The 15,269-nt window shown below is 54.4% G+C and overlaps 1 protein-coding gene and 1 pseudogene across 1 annotated transcript in view; both read right to left on the bottom strand.

Moving 5' to 3' along the window:
* PPP1R37 (protein phosphatase 1 regulatory subunit 37) overlaps positions 1 to 15,269 on the bottom strand; it is a 52,724-nt gene that overhangs the window by 6,059 nt on the left and 31,396 nt on the right. The window contains exons 2-4 of the mRNA XM_025366363.1: positions 2,247 to 2,344; positions 574 to 619; positions 228 to 328 (exon numbers count right to left, since the gene is read on the bottom strand). Of these exons, the coding sequence (XP_025222148.1) occupies positions 228 to 328; positions 574 to 619; positions 2,247 to 2,344 (245 nt within the window). The remainder of the gene's footprint in view (positions 1 to 227; positions 329 to 573; positions 620 to 2,246; positions 2,345 to 15,269) is intronic.
* Positions 11,613 to 12,212, bottom strand: LOC112612762 (annotated as a pseudogene).

The following is a 15,269-nucleotide window of genomic DNA, read 5'->3' as shown; positions in this document are numbered from 1 at the left end:
GCTCTCCTTGCTTATGAGGGTGGGCCATAGGGGCCCCAACGCACCCTCCACATCCACTCTGGTCATACTGGATGTCTCTCTCTTGCCCTGCCAGAGGTCCCGCTCTTGCACCACCCCTCAGCCTTTGTCTAGGGGACCCCCTCCTCCTGCAGTGTCCTCTCCCCACCCAAACCTCGAAGGGGCCCGGGAGCTCAGGGAGCCGAGTGGGTGGTGGCAGGGCTGCTCACATCTTCATCCAGGTTTGTCTGCTCCAGGTCCACGACCTTGAACTGCAGCCTCTTGAAGACCTCTTCCAGGGCCTCGCAGGTCTTGTAGTCAAGTTTCTCACCTGGGGGGAGTCAGCAGCCGTGCGCATGTCTGAGACAGCGCACCTCTGCATGGCGGGAACATGGCCAGGGGAGGCTGGAAGGGCCCTCTGCCCCCACCCTCCCACCCCACACCAGGCCCAGCCCCTGCCCTGGCTCAGCTCAGCTCCAGAAGCTGCTGACCCCAGGCAGGTCCTCAGACTCACCTCTAGGGAGCCCCCGACCTGCCCACGACCCAAGGGCTCCCAGTCCCTGGCCAGACACACACCTTTCAGGTCCAGACAGTCGAGGCGGTGCCCGAGGTCTGTGAATTCCTGAGAAAGCAGAGTGGATGGGTGTTAAGGCAGAACGACACTTGAACAGGGAGGCAGTCGAGGCCCCAAATGGCTGCTATGCCAGAGGTCAGGCAGGGTTCCGGGGTGGGGTTTCTGCAAAGGCACTGAACAGAGGCTCAGACGCCGCCCACCAGCTGGAACCTGGGGTACAGGGCCTTAGATAGCGAGAGAACTCTGCACCCACACGACTGAGGACCAGCCAGCCCTGCAGCCAGGCAGGCCTCGGCAAAGCGCCTCTGCCCCAGTGGGACCAAGTGAGGGAGTAGGCCCAGCATCTCTGGGGGATGTCCCGACAGAGGGAGTCTGTGCAAAGGCTGTGAGGCAGGAAATGAGCCTGGGAAGCTGGCAGGGCTGGGCTCAGGAGGCCTCTTGGTGAAGGCAGAGCCTGGGGCCCAGCACCCAGTTAGAGCCCACCGCCCTGCAGACACCAGCTCCCGCCCTCTGGGCTTACACACATCACCTGTAGGGTGGATGCTGCACGGCTGGTCTGAACTAGGCCGACGGGCTCCAAGGACCCACCCTCTCAGCTGCCACACTGAGCAGCCACCCTTCTTGAGACCTGGCAAGCCCCTCTTCTGGAATGTTCCAGAGAACCTACCCTAACCCCAGTGAACAGTGATGGACAAGGAGCGTGGTTGCTTCCAGCACAGCTGAGGGTCAACAGGCCGAGGACAGGCAACCCTGGAACCCTTGGGACCAGCGGTGCTTCACTGACTAGGCGTCAAGCTGGGGACCACAGGAGAGGCGCCGAGGGAGGGGGCTGGGGGAGTGGCACGGTGGGAGAGCCACCTCTGTGGAAATGGAAAACCAGCAGGTAGCTCTCAATAGCCACCTTACCAACGCACAGAAAAGGCCAGGAAATGCCGAGTGGCCAACAACGGGGGTTCCCGAGGAGGGGGCCTTGGGGCAGGAGATAAGAGGTGGATTTGGTTTTTCAGATCTGTAGTATTTTAATTTTTTTTTTCTAACCTGAGGATATATGTTATTTCTGTAATTCTGACTTTTATGAATATGCTGGGCGTGGTGGCTCATGCCTGTAACCCCAGCATTTTAGGAGGCCGAGGTGGGCAGATCACCTGAGGTCAGGAGTTCGAGACCAGCCTGGCCAACATGGCGAAACCCCACCTGTACTAAAAATACAAAAAAAATTAGCTGGGCGTGGTGGCGTGCACCTGTAATCCCAGCTACTTGGGAGGCTGAGGCAGGAGAATCGCTTGAACCCAGGAGGCAGGGTTGCAGTGAGCCGAGATCGTGCCACTGCATCCAGCCTGGACAACAAAAGCAAGACTCTGTCTCAAAAAAAAAGAAAGAAAGAAAGAAAGAAACTTTGTAATTCAGACTTACAAGAATCGTATATATGTCTCTTCCCCAGGGAACAGCGTTTCTTTTGGGGCTGACGGATACCTGAATGTCTTACTTTATAGAATTCTGTGCTCTTCATATTTATGAAGAAACTCATTAGTTCTCTAGCTGAGCAGCAGGCTTTCAAAGATGTCTTCATGATCGCCTGGGGCTGGGGAGTGGGAGGCCCTCTCCTGCTGGGGTGGCTCCACCCTAGGGCCCCCCGACACCCACACTGGATGCACCCACCCCGCTCCTCCTGTACCTGCAGCTGCCTGAGGAGCTTGGGGATCTGCCTGCAGTTCAGCTTCTGGCAGGCCTGCTTGTAGGCGCCGATGACCTCATCCACGGTCACGTTCTGGGCTGCAGGGACAGGGGACCCAGGCCTGTGACTGTCCACACCCCGAGTCCCTCATGGGGCTCCACCCACTCCTGCCCCAAGGCCTCTGCCCCTACTGCCCTCTTCAGCCCTCCCCCAACAACAGGCTGCCTGAGCTCTGTACTCCCTTTCAGGCCCCTGGCTGGCCACTGCCCGAGGTAAGGTGCCCTTGGGCACCCCCACCCCAAGTCAGCACCGCCCTCCACGCCTCACCTTGGCTCTAAGCACCTTCACATAAATACACAAGGAAGAGCACACAATCTTTCTACACATCAGCCATCTCCCCTACTAGACTGGGAGCCCAGGAGGACAGGACCGGGGCCGTCTTGGTCACCACCACGTCTCCAACACTGTCTCGGTGTTTTGTTTGTTTTTGAGATGGGGTCTCACACTGTCGCTCAGGCTGGAGTAAAGCGGTGAAAACACGGCTCACTGCAGCCTTGACCTCCCAGGCTCAAGCATCCTCCTGACTAGCAGAGACCAAAGGCGTGTACTGTCATGCCCAGGTCATTTTTATTTCTGGTGGAGATGGGGTCTCACTATGTTGCCCAGGCTGGTCTCAAACTCCTGGGCTCCAGCAATCCTTCTGCCTCAGCCTCCCAAAGTGCTGGGATTACAGGTATGAGCCACTGTACTTGGTCCTTGGTTTTTGGTTTTTTTTTTTGTGTGCTTTATTTGGGTGAAAGAACGAATCCTCACTTTAACCCTATAAGGAAACCAAGCTCAGAGAAACAGCCTTGCCCAAGATCACACAGCTGGTATACATGGGAGCCGGGCTTTGAACTCAGCTCTCAACTACAATGCCACGTGCCTCTCAGAATCCCCACTCCCAAAATACTCTCAATAGCTACACAGACCCGTACAGCTATTCAGGGCCCGGCTCCCTGACCCAGGACACAGAAGCAGGTGGAAGGGACAGGCCTGGTCCCGGGTGTTCCCAGGCTAACAGGCAGTGGCTCCCGGCATGAATGGACGTGGCCCAAACCCAACAGCTGTAGCCCCCGTCCCTGAGAGGCCCACAGCCGCTACCACGCGGAAGCGAGGACTGGGCTTTCCATCTGCACAGATTTGCCTTTTCTGGACATTTGATTAAAATGGAATTGAAGCTGTGTGGCCTTCTGCGGTTGGCTTCCCTTACTGAGCATAATGAGCCCGAGTTTCAGTCCCTTTATACTGCTGAAGAGTAATTATAGGATGTGCTGCGTTTTATTTGCCCATTCACCAGCTGACAAGAATTTGTACTGTTTCCAGTTTTTGGCTATTAGAGCTTGGATTTTACCCCAGGGTGACCAGGGGAGCAGGAAGGAAAGGCTAGGAGCGGAAGAGGGAGAGGTCAGGCCTGAACCATTAGAAAGCCCTTCTTTGGGCCAGCAGATCCTGGGAATGGAGACGACAGGACGGGCAGGGAAGGGGGCCAGGAAGAGGGCTTGCTGGCAGCTTCTCGGGGCCCCCCCCGCCCTGCTGCCATTCCCTTGCTGCTGGAGGCAGTGGGAGTCCCCGAGAGCTTCCAGTCCAGTAATATCTCTGTGTGGACTCCTCCTCCTGCCACCCTGCTAGGCCAGGGGCTCTGCACCCCTGGTCTCATCAAGCACTGCCCCATTTTCTAGGGGAAGAAACTGAGGTCCAGGTAAAGTATGGTGTCTCCCTGGGACCAGGTGGCTGTTCCCGGGCAGAGTCTAACATCAGACCCCGGGACTCCTCTCTGGCCACCGTGCTGGGTGGCGATGGGTTGCTGAACTGCAGTGCTAGAGGAAAGAAGCTGACAGAGGTCAGTCCCCGGCCTCCCCAGAGGTCAGGCCCGGTTCCTGCCTGGGCACTTCCTCCTCCTTGCGGGTGGAGGCCGGGGAGGAGCTGCAGGTGGTCAGCAGACGGCAGGTGTCCCTCCTGCAGACAGAGAAGGAGCCGTCTGACAAAGGCCCATGTGCTTGCTGACCCTGGAGCTCTAGTGGGGACCGGAGCTGGCCCTGCCTGGGAAGGCAGCCCCCGGGACTCCAGCAGCTACCCCAAGTCATGGACAAGCCCATGCACGCCCCGGTCTTAACCAGTCGGGGTCATGAACTTGAGGGGAGAAACTTATTATCTCTTTATTTTCATGAACGGAACTGAAATTTAGCATTTCCTTCTTATTAACAGAGGCCAAAAAAGAGACAGAGAAAAGAAACAATGTTTAGCAGACCTTGAGGGTGCCATGAAAAGAAACAACAGACCCTTTCCCATTGCATCAGGTTACAGTAGATTCTGAATGCCCATCACTACTCTGAGACTGAAGGCCTTATGACAGCTGCTGCTACATCCTCTCACTTCACGTGTCAGCGAGGAAAAGCATTCAGCCTGGCATCCTTTGCAATCCTATTTAATGTTCCGCCTTAAAAATCATCATCCTGGGCTGGGCATGGTGGCTCACGTCTGTAATCCCAGCACTTTGGAAGGCTGAGGTGGACGGTTCACTTGAGGTCAGGATTTCAAGACCAGCCGGGAAACACGGCGAAACCTGGCCTCTACTAAAAATACAAACATTAGCTGGGTGTGGTAGCACGCTCCTGTAGTCTCAGTTACTTGGGTGGCTGAGGCAGAAGAATCGCTTGAACCTGGGAGACGGAGGTTGCTGTGAGCCAAGATCACGCCATTGCACTCTAGCCTGGGTGACAAGAGCCAAACTCTGTCTCAAAAAAAAAAAAAAAAAAAAGGAAATGCAAATTGGAGGAACCATCAGAAGCATAAGAATTCGCATGACATACACAGCACTGCTGCCCACGGACTCTGCCAGGCGCTCCATCCAGGAGCGAGCGCATCGACTCTGTGAAGCCGGGAGTCATGCCAGGCCCACCCTAAGCTGTCCTGTATGGCGGCTGAAGCCAGGGTTAAAGTCCTAGCCCCTGGCTCGGGAGCTCTGGATACACTCTCTCACCTCTCCACATTTCAGCTTCCTCAAGCTTTAAATGGGGAAGGGAAGGGTAGCTGTTTTACAGCGGGGGTGGACTAATAGAACTAAATCATTTGTGGAGAAAGTCCGGACCAGCCTAGCACTGCAAATGCTTAGTAGCGGCTCATGTCACAGCATTGCCAGCGTCCAGGATCAGGCTGGGGGTGGGCACTGCTGGGGCGAGGAGGCTGGCCCAGAGCTGGCTGTGGCATCAGGCTGGATACCACCATAACCCCTGACACAATGGCAGCCGGTCTCATGCACATAAAGTGCTTGAGATGGCACCTCTTCGTTTTTTTTTTTGAGACTGTTTTGCTGTCACCCAGGCTGGAGTGCAGTGGCACGATCTCAAGCCACTGCAACCTCTGCCTCCCTAGTTCAAGCGATTCTCCTGCCTTAGCCTCCCGAGTAGCTGGGATTACAGGCACGTGCCACCACACCCAGCTAATTTTTGTAATTTTAGTAGAGATGGGGTTTCCTCATGTTGGTCAGGCTGGTCTTGAACTCCTGACCTCGTGATCCACCCGCTTCAGTCTCCCAAAGTGCTGGGATTACAGGTGTGAGCCACTGCAGCTGGCCAAGATGGCGCCTGTTCTTTGTACCAAGAGCCTCTGGGTGAGCCTGAGGCCCAGTTTCTAGGCTGGCAACCTTCACTCCCCACACAGCAATCAGACCACACCTTCAGCTAGGCACCTACAGGGTCTGGAACCAGGCCCGGCCTTGCAGGAGTCACCACCAGAGCCAGAGCCTGAGGAGGTCACATCCGCCCAAGTGCTTACAGAAGTGCAGTAGAAATGCACTTCTACTAAAAATACAAAAATTAGCGGGACGTGGTGGCGAGCTCCTGTAGTTCCACCTACTCAGGAGGCTGAGGCACTGTCAAGTAGAACCGCTTGAGCCTGGGAGGTGAAGGATGCAGTGAGCCAAGATCGTGCCGCTGTACTCCAGCCTGGGCGACAGAGTGACTCTGTCTAAAAAAAAAAAGGAATGAACACACCAAAACTAAGATTTTACAAATACCATTGCTTAGAAATAAGGCTAAATATATCCAAATAAAAAAGAAACCAATCTATTAATAAGAAAAAAGAAAGAGCAGCATGGGCAGATCAGAATGTCACACCGACACGGTACTCACACCCGCCAGGCCCATCCCCAGCACTTCCAATGCCAATAAACACAGCTTCAATTCCCTGATCAGCGCCATGACGGGAGTATTAGTGCCCTCCCACTTTAGAGAGGAGACAGGGCATGTGGCTCACGCCTGCAATCCCAGCACGATGTGAGGCCCAGACAGGAGGATTGCTTGAGGCCAAGAGTTTGAGACCGGCCGGCCTTGCCAACAAAGCCAGTCTCTACCAAATAATTTCAGGGGAAAAAAAAAAAAACGAGAGAGGAGAAAACTGCGGCATGGGCAGAGTGTGATTTGTCCAAGGCTGCATGGAGAGCGGCTGGCTGGCCCAGGACGAGCCCTACACACACCTGTCCATTTAAAATGGTGTGAGGAGGTGGCTGAAAAGAAAGCGGCAGCGTGAGACACTTCATGAGCAGGTGTGGGTCAAAATAACTAACTCTGGCGTACTGAGCACTAACCACATGAGACATGCTATCCGGGGCATTTCACACCCAGTTCGTCAGTATCTGCACTCAATGTGGACTCAAGAGGGGAGGTGATAGGCCCACCAGGTCTGACCACAGGGCCAGCTTGGACCCACCAGACTACGCCATGTCACAGCCCACATGACCCCATGATGGGCATGGAAAAGGTCATGCGATGCCCACTGTCTCAATTAAGGCGGCAGGAAGCAGGTGATCTTTGTCAGTCACGGTCTCCAGGCAAAGTGACTGAAGTCTCATAAAAGGGTGCGTCCCCAGGATCCAGGGGAGCATAGCCACAGGACCCCCATTCCACGGGCAGGGCCAAACAGCCATGGCAGGACTGCAGTTCTTGCAAAGGCCCGGGCTGGAACTCAGAGCCAGGTTCCAAAGGGAAGGGCTGCGCAATGGTTAGGGCACAGCTGTGGCCCTCAGGGATGGGGCTGGGATCTTTGCTGTCTCTCTCACACACTCAGTGACCTTAGGCAGGCTTCACAGCATCTCATAGGTCCCACCTGAGATAGTGTCTTGCAATATGGTTAAGAACATGAGTTCTGGGCCGGGCGCGGTGGCTCACGCCTGTAATCCCAGCACTCTGCCAAGGAGGGCAGATCATCTGAGGCCAGGAGGTCAAGATGAGCCTGGCCAACATGGTGAAACCCCGTCTCTACTAAAAATACAAAAATTAGCTGGGTGTTGTGGCGCATGCCTATAACCCCAGCTACTCAGGAGGCTGAGGCGAGAGGATCACTTGAAACCAGGAGTTTGAGACCAGCCTGAGCAACAAAGTGAGACTCTGTCTCTACAAAACAAACAAAAAATACAAAAATTAGCATGTGCCTGTGGTCGCAGTGACTTGGGAGACTGAGGTGGGAGGATAGCTTGAGCCTGGGAGTTTGAGGCTGCAGTGAGTTGCGATTGTGTCATTGTACTCCAGCCTGGGCAATACAGTGAGACTCTGTCTCTTAAAAAAAAAAAAGAAAAAACATGTAAGTGCTCTTTAGCTTTTACATTCCTGTTGTTTCTCCAGCATGCAGTAAATCCACCATGTGCACACGTGTATGTGGGGTGGGCATGTATGTGAGTGTGGGTCTCAAGGTCAGGGCTCAGATGCATTTGCTCAAGTCCGAGGCTCTGAAGGCCTGTTAAGCAGGGACCAGAATTCAAGTGGATGTCAGAGAGGAGGAGAGGTATGTTCAGAACACATGTGTTTGGGTGTGTGTGTATTCTCTTTTTTTTTTTCTGAGACAGAGTCTTGCTCTGTCGCCCAGGCTGGAGTGCAGTGGCGTGATCTCGGCTCACTGCAAGCTCCGCCTCCCGGGTTTACGCCATTCTCCTGCCTCAGCCTCCCAAGTAGCTGGGACTACAGGCGCCCGCCGCCACACCCGGCTAATTTTTTTTTGTATTTTTAGTAGAGACGGGGTTTCACTGTGTTAGCCAAGATGTTCTTGATCTCCTGACCTCGTGATCTGCCCACCTCGGCCTCCCAAAGTGCTGGGATGACAGGTGTGAGCCACCGCGCCCGGTCATGTGTGTGTATTTTCTACAAAGCAAGCGTGTGTTGGGGATGGATCTGCAGAGGTAATGGCTTGGAATAAGAAGACCTGAGTTCCATCCCTGGCCTGCCAAGGCTGTGATAAACGATCACAAAAACCTCTTTCTTGCCCTCCCTGAAAGGGACACCTGTGGGGTCGCAGGCAACAAGGGCCGTGAGCGCATCATGAAGTAGTGGCACCAGTGTCACAGTGCTGGCTTAGTCAGCAGGAGACACAAATGGGGAAAAAGATGATGGTGGTGGTGATGGTGGCAGCCGCTTCCCGGTATCAGAAACTTCCTCTGTGTAATGCATAGTGCTAAGCACTTTCTTTCTTTCTTTCTTTTTTTTTTTTTTTTTTGAGACGGGGTCTCACTCTGTTGCCCAGGCTGGAGTGCAGTGACAACGATGGGTTCATGCCATTCTCCTGCCTCAGCCTCCCAAGTAGCTGGGACTACAGGCGCCCGCCACCACGCCCGGCTAATCTTTTTGTACTTTTAGTAGAGACGGGGTTTCACCATGTTAGCCAGGATGGTCTTGATCTCCTGACCACCGTGTTAGCCAGGATGGTCTCGGCCTCCCATAGTGCTGGGATTACAGGTGTGAGCCACCGTGCCTGGCCTCTTTTTCTTTTTAAACAGTCAAGGTCTTGCTATGTTGCCCAGGCTGGTCTTGAACTCCCAGCCTCCAGAAATCCTTCCGCCTCAGCCTCCCAAAGTGCTGGAATTACAGGCCTGAGCTGCCTCACCTAGCTCCCAAGTACTTCCCACGCACAATTTCACTTGGCCAGAGCAGCACCCCTATGATGCTGGCATAACTAGACCTCCATCTTATCAGGGAAGCAATCTGGGAGAAGAAAAGACACCTGCCCAAGTCATGGAGCCTGGAAGTGGCAGGACTGGAACACACCCCAGGACTGTCTTGCTCTGAAACCAGAGCACAGCTTAACTCTCGGCTCCCTTGTCTGGCCTGAGGAGGAGGAAGGGCCGGAGTGGAGGCGGGGTGTGGGGAGCCCTGGGTGGGATGGTGAAAGGCATGAGCTCCAGGGAGAGACACTGGTGTGCAGCAGCTGGTGGGCAGGGCCTTGCTGCCGCAGGGATGGGGCTCTGCCGCTCGCCCAGCAGGTGGTAGCCAGCTCCCCAGGGAGAGGGTGAAGGTCAAACAGAGCTTATCTCCCTCTCCCGCCGCCGGCTGTGGCCCTCACAAAGGGACAGGGAGAAACCTGATGCCAGGCATCAGGTGACAGGCAGAGAGATGTCTGGCATTTGCACACAGGTACAGTGGTACCCACGAGATGCAAGGACAGGTTGGGCATCAGGGGGCGGTGATGACTCACACCATCCGTGCCAGCCTGGAGCAGGGCGGGGGAAACAGACACAGTCATCCAAGTGGGAGTCAAAACACCAGGAAGCAACGCTGTGCGGGGCCGGGGACACGGTGGGAGGGCGTCAGCTCTCAGAGGAGGGATGGGGAGGGAGGACGTCCAGACAAGCCTGAAGGAGGAGTATTTAGGGCTGCTCCCTAACGACCATGCTGACCTCTGGCTGGAGACGACCTTCCCATGTCCCGGTGTCCACCACATGAAATTGGGATGTCTGTGAGCAGGGTTCACAGAGCACCAGAGTCAGGAGGTCCTAGCTAGGGCCCAGGGGCCCAGATTTTAACAGGCCCCCATATAACTGTGATGGCAACCAGCCTCAGAATAACCATGCTTTGCAATGCAGGTGTTACTTTGCTATTTTGGAATGAACAGAAAGGAGCCAAGGGTGAGCTGGCCTTGAAAGGAGTGTTCCCAGAGGCTCAACCGGGCTCAGGTCTGGGTCTTCATTCAGGAGTCCCTGTGCAAACCCCGCAGCAGGCAGCAACCACTGGGGCAGGCTTAAGTGTGGCAGTGGGAGCAGGCCCGGCACCAATGCACACTGGGAGGGGAGCACTGGGGATGACACGGGATGGCGACCCAGTAGACCCTGGTGAGGACTTCACTCATTCTGCGGGAGACCGGAGCCACTGGGGGCGGGGGTCAGAGCAGCGACAGGATGGATTCAGGCTCATGGGAGGCTTGTTTTCTGCAGGAGTAGGGTACCCTGCAGTACTCACGGGGAGGGGCCTGGTTGTGCACGTGGGCAACCAGGAATGACACACCAGATTTCCTGTAAGTGCTCTTCCATCTTGGATGGTGACAGCCTCACCTGTCCCTGGATTTTGGCGGCTGAGCCCCTGCTAGTGCTCCAGTTCCAAGAGGGGTTGTGGGACACAGGCGAGTCAATGCCCACAGCCCAGGCACTGACACCCTGCTGGTTAGGTCCTGTGCTGCCCGGACCCCACAGAAGCCCCCGAGCGACCCCAAGAGACATCCTTTTACTATCCCCTTTTCAGAGTCAAGGCTCACAGAGGCAGGAGTACAGACTAAAAGGCCCAGGTCTGCCTCAACTTTATTATTGTTTTTCTCCATATTAAACTTGTAGTTTTATTCAGGTTTGATTTTAACAAATGTGTTGGGGAGAGAGACTGCAGGGAAGGGTAAAGCCCATGGGGGCAGGACCCCTCCCCTCTCCTCCTCTTCCTTCCCCATCTTAGGTAGGGCAGGGGGCTGGCTCCAGTCTGTGGGGATGGTGCTTAGGGTAAAGGGCCATGGCGAATAGGGGACCAGACCAGGGATGAGTGGGGAGGGCACAAGGACCATGTGCCAGAATCCACCACTTTCTGATTCCAGGTTGAATTTAAAAAAATAAGTAAGGCTGGGTGCGGTGGCTCACACCTGTAATCTCAGTACTTTGGGAGGCCGAGGCGGGCGGATCACCTGAGGTTAGGAGTTCAAGACCAGCCTGGCCAACATGGTGAAACCCTGCCTCTACTAAAAATACAAAAATTAGCCTGGCATGTTGGCGCGTGCCTGTAATCCTAGCTACTCCGGAGGCTGAGGCAGGAGAATCGCTTGAACCCGGGAGGTGGAGGATGCAGTGAGCTGAGATGGTGTCACTGCACTCTAGTTTGGGCAACAGAGTGAGACTCTGTCTCAAAATAAATAAATAGACCACAAGCATCACCCACCTTCTCCCCTGACCAGGGCTGTACTGCAAGCAGGGAAAAGGATGGCAGCTTCACCAAGGCCATGGCTTTGCTAGCACCTGGCCAAAGGAGCTAGATGAAGGGCAGGGGCTCCCCGACAGATTGAGGGGGTGGGAAAAACCAAACTAAAACGTCAAACATATTGTGTAGGAGGAGTCCAGCCTAGGGAAGGCCAGGGGAGGGGCCTCTGCAGGCTCGGAGGATCACTGCTGCCACCGCCGCCAGTCACCCTGGGAGCCAGTTCTTTTGCCATGGCCTTGACTGCAACAGCTGCCTCCTATGTCATGGCAGACAGCACGGTGATCAGGGGCCCTTCTCCACAGTTGTACTTTTGCTCGATCTCCTTGCCAAGGTCTCCTCAGGCAGACGAAGGTCCTCTTGCACCTCCCTGATGTCCTGGAGCAGTGAGGGGTACCCACCCTGGATGCCAATCAGCTGGAAGTCATTCCTTTTGATGTTGGGGACATCCACATTATAAGTTGATAGGCAATTATCTTTATATTTCTTCCTAGTAAAGATGTCAGTGCCAACCAGCTGGACCTTGGCATGGCTGTGCTTGCCAGTCTTACAAGTAGACATCTCGACCATCTTACAAGTAAGGCCAGCCTTTGAGCACCACAAAGCCATTGTTACATAATGCTGAGCACCGCATTGGGAAGGAGGCCGAGGCCCCTGCCTCTCTTGTCTCGAAGTCCAAATCATCTGCCATTTTAAGAGGCTTCAATTCCAACTCTCGCAAACACACTGACTCAACCCTGTCTTCTTGCTGCCTCTGGGCCTTCTGCTGCCGCTGCCTCTACCACCTTGCCTTGACTTTAAACACAGCTGCAGGCATCACACTATCTTGCTTAAATGATCAGACTAGGCTCTGCAGCAACTATCAACTCTGCCTTGTAGCATGAAAAGAGTAACAGACAGTATATAAACAAATGAGCCTGGACATGTGCAAATAAAACTTTATTTACAAACTCTGTCGGCTGGCCTAGGCTGTGGCTGCTGTGGACTGTTAGCTAAGCTCCATCAGAGATCCTTCTGGAAGGACATACAATAAACTAGGTGGATGCTTTTAGGAAGGCAAAGCTGAAGGAGGACAGGGAGAGAAACTTACTTCTCTCTATATACCTTTTTAAAAATGTTTAATTTTATTGATACATAATTATTATACATATTTATGGGGTACATGTGGTATTTCGATAAATGCATACAAGGATTGAGTCAGGGTAATTATCATATCACCTCAAACATTTATCTTTTTTTTTTTTTTTTTTTGAGATGGAGTCTTGCTCTGTTGCCCAGACTGGAGGGTAGTGGCACGATCTTGGCTCACTGCAACCTCCGCCTCCCGGGTTCAAGGGATTCTCCTGCCTCAGCCTCCCTAGTAGCTGGGACTACAGGCGCGCACTACCACACCCGGCTAATTTTTGTACTTTTAATAGAGACAGGGTTTCGCCGTGTTAGCCAGGATGGTCTCAATCTCCTGACCTCATGACCCGTTCGCCTTGGTCTCCCACAGTGCTGGGATTACAGGCGTTAGCCACCACACCCAGCACAAACATTTATCATTTCTTTACGTTGAATCTCTGTCCACCTTTTCACATCTTTTGAATACTGAGGCACATACACGTCTAGTCATAAGCCGCATAAAGCCATTTCAGTCAATGATGGACTGCGTATGCAGGCGGTGGTCCCACAAGATTTCCCACTATATGTTTACCGTCCGTTGTCTATGTTCATATACACAAATACCTACACTGTGTTACAGTTGCCGAGGGTACTTAGCACAGCCACGTGCTATGCAGGTGTGGAGCCCAGGAGCACTAGGCTATTCCAGGTAGCCCAGGTGTGCAGTAGGCTATGCCACCTAAGTTTTTTTGTTTGTTTTTTGAGACGTAGTTTCGCTCTTCTTGCCCAGGCTGGAGTATAATAGCATGATTTTGGCTCAATGCAACCTCCGCCTCCCCGTTTCAAATGATTCTCCTTCTGCCTCAGCCTCCCGAGTAGCTGAGATTACAGATGCCCACCACCACACCTGGCTAACTTTGTATTTTTAGTAGAGATGGGGTTTCATCATGTTGGTCAGGCTGGTCTTGAACTCCCGACCTCAGGTGATTCCGCCTGCCTCGGCCTCCCAAAGTGCTGGGATTACAGGCGTGAGCCACCGGGCCTGGCCTATGCCACCTAGGTTTGTGTAAGTCCACTAGGATGTTCACACAACCATGCAATCACCTAATGACACAGTTCTCGGAATGTGTCGTCATTAAGTGATATAGGACCGTATTACTACACAACTCACACGTTAAGGTGAGAGAAACCAACATCACCAGCCCCTGCGCAGCGTGGCCACAGGCTGTGCTCCTAGTGCCTGTGCTGACTCAGAAGGCTGCCATTCCTGAGGCTTCCAGCAGATAATCAGATAATCAATAGGACTTGGTCACCGCTACATGCACAGGGATGGGCAGGGTGGGGAGAGAAGCTAGGAAGAACCTGGCTTCAAGCCTGGGTGACTGGGAAGCTGGTGGGGTCCCAAGCCAGGAAATACCGCAACACGTGGAAATAGACAGAGATGTTATTTTCTTCTGACAGCATGCAGGCAAATGTTATTTACAAAATTTCAAGAGAGAAGAAGCACTTATTGTGGTATTTTCCAGAATTCTCAAGCCACGGAGGTAGGGCAAGGGTGCAGTAAAGTCACACCTGGAAACCAGGCCTGAGCTCTTGTTCACAACAATAAATAACCACCAACATGGCAGAGCCCCATTCCGCCACAGCGCGGGGGACTTGAAGCCAGGTGCCTGGGTTCCGATCCCTGCTCCGTCGCCAACAGCACAGAGCGGTGACCGCCCTGGGCCTCCCTGCTGCATCAACAGCACCTTCCCAAGGAGGGCTTGGTGAGCTCACCCAGTCTGGCACTCAGCACCACAGGGCGCACAGGAAGGGCCCCTGTCCCCGACCCCCCCAGAACCGTGTGTTACAGTTGCTGCCACCACTCTATGCACCTACCCCACAAGGGGGCACCATCACCATCGTTCCACCTCACAGGTTCTGCAGGGAAGGTCCCAGCTGGGAGTCTCATGGCAGGTGGGTGACCGGCCCATGTGGGACAGCATCTCCAGGAGCAGCCTGGGAACCTGGTGCTGGGCCTCTCTGCAGGACTCTCCATGCTTGTCTGAGCCTCCATGACTTGAGCACCATCCTCCCCTATCCGGGTGGTTGGGCTGCACACCCGCGGGCAGGAGGCTGGGGCGCGGGGGGTGTGGGCCACCTGCCCTGAAGCCTGCACACTTGCGGCAGCCCCACAGGGAGAGATTTCAGGTCAAGTGAGAAACTCATCCTACAGGGAGCTCTGCCTTGGCGTGGGGTCTGGGAAAGGACGAAGTGGTCTGAGGCCAGAATGGCCCACTTCTCTTCCTATCTTCCCCTGGGTGGGCCAGCTTTGGTCACCCAATCTCTCTCACCCCAGGACTCTGGGCAGGCCTCTTCACATTACCTTGACTTCCCGCTGTCCTCCCCAAAGGTCCTACGAGTGGATACGAGTGGATAGGTGCCCTGTCCCCAACCTCTGTTACAGTGATTGGTCAGGGACAGGAAGGTTACAGAGCCAGCCACAGCCGGTCCTAAGGCCTGAGATGGAACTCTCAGGAGACAGAAGCTCTCTTCCCACTAGGGTGGTTAAGACTGCATCCCGGCCGGGCGCGGTGGCTCAAGCCTGTAATCCCAGCACTTTGGGAGGCCGAGACGGGCGGATCACGAGGTCAGGAGATCGAGACCATCCTGGCTAACACGGTGAAAC

This window comes from Theropithecus gelada, chromosome 19, assembly GCF_003255815.1.
Source record: "Theropithecus gelada isolate Dixy chromosome 19, Tgel_1.0, whole genome shotgun sequence".
NCBI classification, from domain to species: Eukaryota; Metazoa; Chordata; class Mammalia; order Primates; family Cercopithecidae; genus Theropithecus; species Theropithecus gelada.
Note: the sequence above shows the minus strand (reverse complement) of the source record. Positions and strands in the feature narration are given on the sequence as shown.